Source organism: Lycorma delicatula, chromosome 7 (genome assembly GCF_047948215.1).
Source record: "Lycorma delicatula isolate Av1 chromosome 7, ASM4794821v1, whole genome shotgun sequence".
Taxonomy (NCBI): Eukaryota; Metazoa; Arthropoda; class Insecta; order Hemiptera; family Fulgoridae; genus Lycorma; species Lycorma delicatula.
Genome location: NC_134461.1, coordinates 92509497 through 92522717, shown reverse-complemented (window position 1 = coordinate 92522717; position 13221 = coordinate 92509497). Strand labels below are relative to the sequence as shown.

General features: G+C 28.9%; 1 protein-coding gene across 1 annotated transcript in view; it reads right to left on the bottom strand.

Moving 5' to 3' along the window:
- The window catches only part of LOC142328087 (neurobeachin-like protein 1), a 116162-nt gene that overhangs the window by 72073 nt on the left and 30868 nt on the right, over nucleotides 1-13221 (bottom strand). The window contains exon 6 of the mRNA XM_075371575.1: nucleotides 6314-6373. Coding sequence (XP_075227690.1) covers nucleotides 6314-6373 — 60 coding nt within the window. The remainder of the gene's footprint in view (nucleotides 1-6313; nucleotides 6374-13221) is intronic.

Below are 13221 nucleotides of genomic sequence, written 5' to 3'. Positions count from 1 at the left end.
AAAATTATAATAATTAAGAAATGAATTATAAATCTCTCAACAAATATAAATATATTTAGAAAAAAGTATAATAATATTCATAGTCAATCATGCAAAGAGAATCAGATAGTACATTCACATAAATATATGTATTTTTTAGAGCATAAATTTAAGCATGCATTTAAACATACAAAGATATATTGAAATGTATTTACTTTGTCTTACAACATAAAAAAATGAAATAAGTGTAACAGCTCTGCTACTAAATGATGCTTAAAGTAATTGGTTTTTATCAACAAAAACAATATCTACATATCTAAGCAAATGAAAATCTGACTAAACTCACAGAAAACCATTGGGGAGGAAAGAATTGAGAGGTCAATAATGAGAAAGGAATATTCTTTCTATGAAGCAAACAAAAAAACAAGACATACAAACACAATGGAAATCTATCCTGCATGTAACTCCTTCTTTTCACAGGATATGCGCAGCAAGTTACCATCCAATTTTGTGTTTATTAGTTCAAATATATGGTGTAATAAATTGTTCTTACAAATAATAAAGTCACTTGTTAAAGTGCGGGCTAGAGGATTTTTCTTAATGTAAACTCATTACCAGAAATATAGTTTGTGGAAGCAACAAAATGAAAGATAAATCATTCAACCAAATCCTGATAGGAGATCATTATCTTAATGGTAACTTGCCAACTTTTTTATACGAAACTGTACATCATACTACCTAAATATCTAAGTATTGTTTTAATACTTTATAATATATTCATATCAATACCTCTGAAATTCCTCCTCATTAATCTTGAGTGCTAGAGTAACAATTTCTATTATTGTAAATAAACTGTTGGTTCTACTAGTCTATCAAAATAAACAGCACTATCATTAAATATTTTTTTTTAACAAACATTTATAATGGACTATTTTATTATTTTCCTTTAATAACACTGACAGACAAAAAAAAAGAAGTTTTTAATGTTTCTCTAGTGTGATACCATTTCTTGAATTGTTTTTTGCGTACATTGCAGATCTGTAAATATAATTTTTCTATCACCCTTAATTTTAAATAAATTATTCTTCAAAAAAATTAAGAGAAAATATAGTTAAAATCTATAACATTTTTAATTTTGCACGACCATACCTGTGTTAGAATGATTTTGCTGATGCTTTTCTTTTATAAATAGCCTCAGGCACATCCTGAATTAATGTCCAACAATAATCCGTTAACATGTTAGTATTCCATTTCCCTTTATAGCGGCTTTCCATCACCGATATGTCTTGGTGGAAACATTCACCATGTTTGTCACTTACATCTCTGAAGTTATCCGGGAAAAAAATCCAGATCTAAGTGCAGGAAATATATTTTCAAGACATATTAGATCCCGTTGCTCTGTATGAAGTAAGAAGTGATTAACAATATCATGGTAATTGTCAGATTTTTGTTTGCCAAGAAACTTTTTGCAAACGTCTTTAAATGAAGCCCAAGCTGCACTATCTACATTATTTAACATTGAATTAAATAGATCACCTTTGACCAACTCTCTTATTTTAGGACCAACAAATATTAATTTTTCCTTCACTTATATTCGGAAATTTTTGCCTGATGTACAAAAATCCAGGACCATCCTTCTTCATTGCTTTTACAAAATTTTTCATTAGTCCTAGCTTGATATGGTAAAGGGGTAAGAATATTTTTTTGGGATCAACTAAGAGCTCATGAATAATATTTTTCCCATTTGGAGTTCAGTTGTATCATTTCTTGCACTCTTTGGTAAAATAATGTTTATTCCTATCTCGACTGTCCCATTCACAAAGAAAACACATGTACTTAGTATAGCCTTACTGCATGCCTAACAAAATAGCTATAACTTTCAAATCACCACATATGTTCCATCTACGTTTTTTATAATTTATTTTTTCAAGAACGTCTTTCATCACATCATATGTCTCTTTCAAATTAATACCATAAGCGATTGGTATTGAAGAATATTTGTTACCGTTGTATACTACAATCACTTTTAAACTATACCTGGATGAATCTATGAAAAGGCACCAGTCCTCAGGTTTGTGAACTTGTCCTGAGTGCAACATAAACTCATCAGTATTTGTGCAATAAACCAAATTATTTTCATCAATAAAGTACTGAGAAAGTTCTTTTTGTTGGCTTCGAAAGCCTGAAATTTTTGTATTTTTTTAAAGTAAATTCCGACCTTGCAGTCTTGATCCTAACAGTTCAGCTTGATTTTTTTGATAAATTTAAATCCCTAACCAGTCATTTAATTCATCTTGTGATATACGATGTGACTTACTGGAAGATAATTCAAAATCAAAATCACTGTTGTCTTCTTCAGTACTGCCTGATTCTTCATGCTGCTTTCAAAACATACATTCACAGGTGGCTCAGGAACTGGAATAATTTCACTGTGAGGTACAGGCCTGATTGCAGATTGCAATGAAGGATGTTTTACAGTATGTTTAAATTTTTTTAGAAATTCCAGACATCTTGTTAAACAAAAGTAACAATCGGTTACATGATCCTTTGCTTCACGCCAAAACATAGGTACACAAAATGGCAAAGCCTTCCATGCACCATTCAGTCACTCTCTTAAATATACACAACAATTAGTGCATACTACACGAGGAGACCACTTCTTATCCTAATCACCAATCTTACACTGAAAGTACAAATGATATGCTTTTTTAATTAAAGGTGTAATGTTTTTTCTATCTGATTTTACAATAAACTCACCACATATATAACATAAACGCATCGACATCATTTACACAATTTCGAGGCATTATGACACTGCATTGTTAACAAACTTAAGACAGCAATAAGACTGAATAAAATTAATTCATTCCTGATTCCAGTGCTTAATACAAACATAGCTGTGTTTTCAGCTGCATGTTTTGACTTGCACAGACATGATTAATCTTATCCATGAAGGCTGACTCTTCAGTATTAGATATGATGTCATAATATGTGACTGTGATATGATTTAAATCTTTGTCTAGTATTGTTTATTTATAGCTTACAAATTATGTTAATAAAGTTAAAAAATAAAAAATTAAAAAAATCCTTTGTAAAAAATTATAGCGATGTAGATTTCACAGTTTACATAAATTACACAGATAAACATAATTTTTGTTTCCTAACATGCGATACATGATTTTAATACTTTTTTTTAATGTTGAAAACAAATATGAACTCAGAGTCTTTCTATCACCTTTCTATCATTTTTGTAAAATTTTTAAATTTAAATTAAAGTATTTTTTTCATTTTTCAATATATAATTATGAGGAATTACAGGGAAATTTGTGATTAGTACGATATGTCTGTAATTTCTTTTTTAACAAAGTAATGATCAACTACAGCCCATCAATGAAGCACTTCCACTTTTGAAACATCTTTTTCTGTAGGTTTGTAAAAGATCTTTTATAGTGATTTTGTATAAATTAGAAAAATAATTTTAACTATCAATATTGATTTCTGTAAGTACAAGAGTGTAGAAGGCAAGTGGATTTTGTCACATTGTAATTAGTCTCGTCTGGAACATGGAGGTACCTTTGCAAAGTAAGGGTTGTATACTTGTATAAAGCCTACTTTGTGTCAATTCTTACTTACGTGGCAGAAATCTGGACAGGTGGAAGATAGGTAGAAAGGGTCATGTACAGGAAGTAAAAATGAAATTCAAGAGAAGCATGCTAGGGAAGACAAGAACAGATAGAGTAAGGAGCAGTAAGATCAGAGAGGAACTGAAATTGGGAAACCTAGACAAGTCAATTGGAAGATCAAAGCTCAGGTGGTTTGGGCATATTGAAAGGACAGATAAGGAAAGATTACCAAACAGGATGCTGCTTGCAGAGGAAACAGGTAGAAGACCAAGTGGTAGACTAAGAATGAAATGGATAAGTATGGTGACGGAGGAAGTGCGCAAGAGAGGGGATATGGTGAGTATAGTGGAAGAGAAATGGTTCATGTATAGAGGCAGGTAGAGAAATTTTATAAAATGCTCAACCAGAGGAAAAGGATTAAAGGGAATTGAAGATGAAATGATTTGTCTTAAAAAAAAGGTGATAAAAGAAAGGTTTTAAGTTATCAGTGTACTAAAAGGTTTTTGTGGCCCATGGGCTCATAAAGTTAAGTTATAAAAATTTATCTTATTTTATTAAATACTTGTGTATTTGTAAAACAACTTTAAAAGAATTAAAATATAAAACACCAGATATCAATCTTTTGTTTCATTCATTATTTGTTGAGCTTGTACAACCTCAATAATGAATGAATAAATAAATAAAGCAAAAGCTTGAAGAAGATTGTGAAGATTTATTAAAACTGATTTTAATAAATGTACAAGTTTAAACTGCTTGCAAATTTTCTAAGCAACATCAGCAGATCTCAGTTTTCTTTCAAGTTTTCAGCAACCTAACTTTTTAAGCAAATAGTAAACACTGTTAATGTTAAAGAAATTTAGAAAATCTTCCAAAACTCAAAAGCAGTATATGTTGAGATGCACATCTCAATATACAGTGCAAAAGGACATCCTTTTGACTTAGGATGGCTGTTTAGGCCTTTAAATACAACATAAACTGTTGGATAATTGATTAAAATGTCTGTGTTGGATTGTGGTTTTCAAACCAGTACAAGTTAAAAATATTGCTCGAGGGTATAAAAACAGGTTAAGACCCCTGCTCCAAGTCATTACATTCATCTGTGCATGCTGCTTGTGCATTCTGTCACCAACAGTTTGTTCACTAGATCAGTGAAAATTCAGTAGTTTTAAAAGTTATCTCACCACATCTATAGTTGAAGAAAATTGTACCCAACGATTAGCAATAATTTGGATAGTTCTGATATTTATTATGTAAATCAACAATATAGAATGATATCTAATCAAAAGAAAGAATCTTAATTATAGAAATAATGGGTATTATAACAGAACATTCATACAAATAACATAGATATTTTAACAAAATAATATGCTGCATTGCAATCTAATTTCTAATCAGAAAAAAAAGAAAAACAGGGTCACATGTAAGCTTCCATTTAAATTGAAATTAAATAATCACTAAAATCTATAATCAAATATAAATTTATTTAATTAATATATATTTTTTCTTAATTAATTTTATATATTTATAATCTTTTAATTATGTTTTAATAATTATATAAATTTTAACATTTAATTTTATTATTGTTGTAGCATTAAAATATATGATAAATTTATAAATTACTTTTATGTATCGCAAAGCAGTTTGGTAAAAAGTTTTAAAAAGTTGAACAGGTATGAGGCAACAATAAGACTGAACTCGCTACTAAAAATAATAATGTTAACATTTTAAGCATACAATAACTGTCAATACACTAAGCCTTGATGAAAAGAAAATTTCCCACAATAATTAAAAGAAAATTAGAGAATTGCTAAAGGCATATTGTTAAGTGTTTCATTAAAATTTAAGTAATTGTAGAGCCACCAGAGATTTCTAAAAGAGATTTATCTTGTACATCGAAGACATTCCTTGATGAAACTGAAGAACTCACTCAGTATATAGTTCATAAAAAGTAATTTAACTAGATTTAAATGCTGTTAAATCCAGTGTAGTTTGGAACTTAACAGCATTTTATAAGATTGTGAGACCATACAGCTTGTTCTGAGGTAGTTGAATTTCAAAATGAAACAAGTAGGATATTTATTTAACAAAGAGCATATATGAAAAATTAAAATGACCAATCACAGAAACTATTTTTACTTATTTAGTCTCTAGAAATAGCAAGTCTTAAAAAAAAATAGCAGCTGGAGTCTGCTAATTTTGTTTTAAAAAATCAAATATGTAGAGTTGTATCCTAGAGTTGTATATGTAGAGTAAAATTAAATCATTTATTATTTGTTTTAAGTAAAAAGCTTATCATTCAGCTTTAGTAAAGAACATATAAATAAATACAATAGTTAATATAAAAGAATGTATAAACCTTTTATACACAAGCACAGTCAGGTAAAAACATGAAAAAAGAGCAGAGATTATAAAATCTGCCACCTGAATGATTCAGGTGGTAGAGCAGTATTTGAGAAAAAACTGTTATTAGATGTTTCCTTTAATATATTACTTTTATTTTTATATTGACATCAATTATTTTTAAAAAAACATATCTTTTTCAAATTTTTCATATGAACTAAAATTAGTTTAATATAAAATTAATCAAAAGCATGCAAATAATTATTGCTCTGCATGCTAATAAATAAAGCATTAATATAAAGGATGTTAAATAATATCTTCTATATCATGCAGTGTATGGTGCAACCTAAATATCACAGTCATCCACTCACCCCCTCGCCTTTTTGTAGATCACCATCACCCTCCGTAGAACCCAATAAGAGCAGGGTGCTCTGTAAAATATATCCTACACTTATCCAAATTCTGTTGAACCCACATTAAAAATTCTAGCATTTAAATTTTCATAATTATATTTTTATACGAGAGGTTATCTCTAAAGTAAAGACCGTTTCATTGTAAAAATATTTATTCTGAAAAATTTATGAATATTGTTTATTTCTCTTAAACTACATAACTTATACTAATTCTCTATATAATCGTCACATGAATTAAGACTTTTATCGTAGCTATATACCAGCTTCAATACCGTCATCATATTCTTCTGCGGCCAGTCCATTTGGCCATTGATTAACAGCATTTTTAAGTTCATCATCACCCACGAATTGCTTACCACTCAAAAATTCTTTCAATTTTCCAAACAAATGGTAATCAAAAGGAGCTAAGCACGGACTACATGGTGGATGGTCGTAAATTTCCTATCCAAATGTTCTCAGTAACTCACATGTCCGACCCGCAACATGCATTATTGTGCGGCAAGATGATGCCGTCAATCAGCTGCCAACATTGCTGATTTTGAATGGCGAGCCATAACTTACGCAGAGTTTCACAGTAAGCTTCTGCATTTACAGTCGTTCCACTTGGCATGAAATTGATCAGCAGTATGCCAAACCGATTCCAAAAGACTATGGCCATCAGTTTGCATCCAAATAGCTGTGGCTTGACCTTTGTTGGTCTGGTTCATGACTGAGAGTGACGCCATTCACTTGACTGCCATTTTCTCTCTGGCGTGTAATACGAAATCCATGTTTCATCGCCTTTGAATTAAGGAGCTCATCAACTTTTTCTATATAGCACATCAAAAATTCCAAAGCAGATTCCATTCGGATTTTTTTGTGAAGTTCCATTATGACATACAGCACCCAACTTGCACAAAATTTTCAAGCCTAAATGGTCATGAACAATGCGACCAATAACAGCTCTTAAAACATCAGGAAAAAAGGGCCAAATTGGAAATTGTTGAGCGATGATCTTTTCTGATTTCATCGACGCATTTCAACAAGTCCTCAGTGATTATTGAGGGCCTCCCCGAACGTTCTTCATCATGTACATTAATTCTGTTATTTCTACACCTTTCACACCATTTTTGGACATTTCTTTCATTCATTACATTATCACCGTACACAGCATCCAACTGCCTATGAATTTCAGCGGGCTTAACATTCTGTTGGTTTAAAAAAATTTATGACTCCACGAATTTCACAGTCGACAGCAACATCGATTTTCCTATTATTTTTATAATATAATAATTCACATATAATCAACGCAACAACTTAAAGACAACAATGCAGTGAGTACAGTGAGTACAGTGAGTACTAGCATGGTCATGAACAACACAGGATCACCAACCTTAAGGAGAGAAATTTCCCAGCAGTCTTTACTTTAGAGATATCCCTCATAGAAAATACTCTAAAATTAAAACAGTACAAATTTGATCGCAATAATTCATATTCTCCAATCGCAAACTACAATTTAAGCAATTTTAAGGGAATGTCACAAAATAATGAACTGATTCATTGAAAACTGTCAACACATCAACTGTTTTCTAATAAAAAGATATGGTAGCTCTTTCTTTACTTGCTGTAAAATAAGTGAAAATATAAAATGGCAACAAGTAAGCTTGACCAATTAGATTAATGGTCAGTATGCTAATTCATACATCAGCTGATCTCGGGTACACATTTCATGGCATTTTTCACCTATCATCTCACTCATAACTCTGATCATTATAATCCATATCTGATGTTAAAATGAATTGACTGAATCCCCAGTAAAAGATTCCATAAACAATGAATTTATTTAGGGATTAATTTTATCAATGAGATTAAAAAAAGTATTTTAAAATATATATTAAAAAAAATCAAGTTTTGTAAATAAATAATATGATTCTCAAGGTAGGAATGTGTAAGGTTTCTAATTGAAAAAGAAAATTTGGAATATAAAAAATTAATGTAACTGATTTCAAAATTAAACAGTAATCCATTTTCAGCACATCATTATCTAAAATACAAGCACGTAGAACTGAATAAAACACACAATGAAAAAGAATGTTGCGCAACATGGCTACTACCAAATTAAATATTATGTGGTGTCAAGCATAAAAATAAATATTTGTCAAAAGTGTGTAGACAGTCAAAATTTTATAAGAATATATGTGTGGGTAATTCAGTAATTAAAGACACAAATTACTTTAGAGTTAAAATGTTTATTTAATCGCTGTAACATTTTTTTACACTTTTTAACATTATCTCCAGCACACTTGGCCCATCTCTGAATCAACTTATTTATGCCTACTGCAAAGAATTCCTTGTCTTGATGTCTGAGCCAATTTAGCCCATTTTCTTTAACAGCATCATTGCAATCAAACTTCTTAATACTAGCGCATCCTGAGTGGCCCAAATAAGTGGAAATCCAATGAAGCCAACTCAGGACTGTATGGAGGGGTGAAGCAGTACTTCCCAATGTAATTTTTTGATGATTTCTCAAGTTACATGAGCTGTGTGGGGCTGGGCATTACTGTGAAGCAGAATGTTGCACTGAGATCTAGGACATTTTTTCAACATTGCAGGATTCACTTTGTTAATAAACATATCACAGTAGAATATGCTGTTTGTTGTTCACTGTTATTCTATAAAATCAACAAAAACTAGGCCTTTTGAATCCCAAAAGATTGTTATGATGATTTTTCCTGCTAATGGTCAGGTTCAGAATTTTTTCCTGACAGATGAAACTCATATGAGTTTAACCTGTCTTTTTCATTCAGATTCATAATGGTAAACCCATGTCTCATCACAGATTAGAATACTGTACAAAAAACATCACCTTCTGCTGATACTGTTGTTTCAGCTTTGTGTACATGCCCAGTCTTGTCTCCTTATGGTGATCTGTCAACTCTCTTGGAACCCATCTTGCACTTGTTTCATGGTACTTGAGCTTGTTGATGATAATTTTATGAACTGTACCAATGCTTACTTGTAATTTTTCAGTTGTAATCTCAACTGAAATCCTTCTTGGATGAGAAAGTCTATGCAAATTTCATACACTGGAGTTGAATACTTTTCAGTTGGATATCCAGAACAGTGCTCTTCAGTCACTGAAGTTCAACCATCTTTAAGTTTTTCTATGTATTCATAAAAATTTCTGAGGTTTATATAACTTTTCCCATATTATTTTGTCATACAAGAGTAAATTTTAACTGATTTTTCATCTTCAGGAAGCAAAAAACAGACCACTGCATACAATTGCAATTAATACGAAAACTTCAATTTCTTTCTCACCACTGTAGAGTGAGATTTTAAGGCTATAAAAAAACAATTTTACTAAAATAGGTGATCAAAAGTGTTTACAGAGTTACCAACTTACTGTTCTGAAAGTATCATAACCTTCTTACGAACTGTTTTGCCACCTCCACAGCTACTTGTGTCTTTAGTTACTAAATGACCTTTGCCTGTTATGTTTTACATTAATTGACCGCCTAAACAAATTTTTCAGACTAATAAAAAGAGGTTTTGAGGTAAATATGAAAAAGAGTCTGTATTCAGTGTTCTGATTCCAAAGGCTTTGATGTAAAATTCATAACCAAATTGTTATACATTTTAAATGTTTATTCATAATAGTTTTTTAATGAATTTATTAAACTGCAAATTACAATATTTTTTCCCCATTTTTTTATTATTTTATAAAAACATGACCTCCACAATTGAAATATGGGGATGAATGAAGTTTTTTTTCATTATAACTGTTTTTCTTTTTTATTTATTATTTTTATTATTATTAAATGGCAAGTGTAGCAAAGAATGGGATTAATATTACCAGATTCCTTTTAGGCAGCCAGCTGTTTATACCCAAAAGAGATTTGACAGTGTTGACATGGTTCCCTGCATGCCTAATATATAACATAAATTTAAAAACTACAATAAAAAATTTTGCTAGACATAATTAATTTTAATAGTTAATCAATAACTGAAAATTATCAAAGAATTTTTTCACAGTATGTCCTACATCCCTACAAGGTGAAAGTGCTGGAGAAACTATTTATTCATAAAAAGCTATTCTTAAAAAGAATTTTTTAAAAATCAAGATTTTAAAAGTTACTCATTGAGAATCGGTATAACTAATTCAAAGACTAATACTTTAAAGCTTGAAACAATCTAGCTAGGTTTTGTGTAATATAATTTGTCAAAGTATACACAATTCAAATATACTTTGGAATCAGAGTTTTCTATTATTAATGGTCCTAATCAGTCAAATGAAACCAGTTACTAAACTGAGTACATCAGATACATATAAATCAAATAAGATTTACTGGATTAAGTAAATAAATATTTGTCAGTTTATTTGCTCAATTGTATACTGTTTTAAATAAGCAAAACAGTTAACAACAACACACTAATAAAAAGCAATGATTAGTCTTTACACCCACCACCATTAATCAATGATAATAAAATTGTAATTAACTTCACTAATGCAAACAATTAGTAATATTACCACCCATTCAGATACAAACGTATTTCCATAAAACAAAAAATATTTCATAAATTTTAATAAAGAACATGAAAAATAGCAAATCAAATTTAACATAATCATAAATTTCTCACATTATATTATTACATCACAATTATAATACATTTATATTTTTCAAAATCATTTATTCCTGCGACTACACAACGGCTGATTGGTAATTGTTAAGTCAGTGTGAATTGGAGAACATTAATTTTTGTTCCAACCACTGGTCTTATTTATACCAGCCTTACGTAAAGTTCTTAAAAACTTAATTCTGATACCTCAAGTAAAATAAATAATATTATTATTATTGTGTGCTACATACATATTTCAAGAATACAAACAGATACCAGTTGAAGAAACAAACTACATCTACAGTTTAGAAGAAAAATAGTTAAAAGTAACTTATAAAAATACATACTGCTTCAAGAAAAAACCTAAGGAGGAAATTATATTAAATTGTTTTAAATTTATATATTTTTAATCGTTAATTTCACGCCAGAATCAGATTTTTTTACATTATTATTTATCTAAGTCAAACAAAATAGAAATAAGTGAGAAAAAGGATATACAATTATCATTCTGAAACATGAAGTAAAGAGTACCATTACTGAACTTATAGATACTGTAAACTTAAAATAGTGGGGATAGGCTAATAATAGATATTTGGTATGATGGAAAGAAAAATTTAGTACAGTAAACAATTGTATATACCATTGAAATAAAGGCTTATTATACCACAGATTATCGAAACCAACAAACTAAGAAAATTTTAAAATGAATTTCATACTCTAAATTATATAGCAGTTTAATATCACAGAAACTACAAGAGATATGTTCAAGAAGACTGTTAGATATAGGCAGCAATGGGAAGTTTAAATGCAGGAAATTTATAATAGTGCTACACCAATGTATAAGGTGTACACAAAATCATTTACAGACAACTAAATTTTTATGTAGACTAGAATAAAATTAGACAGATATTTACATATTATAAATATAAAAAAAGTTTTAACATTTTTACTTTATTTCATAACTATACAGACTATCATACTGATTTAAACTACTACTTATCTTATTTACCCGTACATAAGTAAGTGATAAGGAAAGAAAACAAAATATATCTGCAAATGAGACATATATATATATTTTATTATTATTAAAAAAATTACTAATTTTTTATAAGTAAATAAGACTACAAAGATAAGCATAAATAACAAAGCTTTGTACAAAAATGATATTTTTTATTATAAATACTATGACTAAAGAACACAGTGTATGTTTTATGATTGGCTATCAAGTGAAAATAAAACAGGATACTTTATTAATAACTATAGCAAATAAGTATTAAAAACAAAAACAATTACTTCATCCTATACATAACACATTAAAAAACAACCATTATATATAGTAAATTATTTTATAAATAGAAAAAGAGAATGCTGATTATTTAATAATAATCTAGATATTATAATTCTGACCAACTAACTCTTTCACTGCTGATTTTAATAAGAGAATTTATAAATATACTATTAATAAATATACAAAATAAATCCCAAAAAAGTTTTGTTTAATATCAGTCATTCATGTACAACACAATCAAGTAAAACAAACAAATACCGCATTTTCTTAATATGAATTATTTAAATAAAATTATCAGACTTATTCTGGATAAAGAATAGTTGAAAAAAGATTATTTTTAATTTCTTTATGTTTGATAATAATAGTTACAGTAACAGCTAAATACAATTTTTTTTATAAGCAGTTCCTAAATATTTCTCTTCAATATTTTCATATAAATAATATTTAAGTATACCAAAAAAGTGAAATGAAACCTATAAATGATATCCTTCTATACCTAACTTCATCTAAAAAACACTATAAAACAAATATCTCTATTAAAAAATAAACTGCAAAAATAACACTTGCGAAAACTAGAATTAAAAAAGTGAATATTAATGTGACAATTCTTTAACAGGAATCTGATTACTGTGTCCATTAAATTTTCTGAGGATAATCTTTAAAAATGTTATTTAACAGACAAATTTTAAAACTAAATTTTATTCTAAATAATTAAGACAATTTGGATGAACAAATTTCAATAGCTCGACAAACATTTTGTAATAGCTCAAACATTTTGTTTGAGATTGTTTTATTCTATCCCTAAGTCAGCTTAACAGAAAGTAAAAATAAATTGATTAGAAACATATACACAATTCCATTCTAAATACATCACGTTCAAAACAGATTCAATTCTTGAAGATATAAAGTTAAAAAAAAAAAAATCAACTTAATGATTTCTTGATATTTTAATTAACACCATTACTTACCAATGTTAACT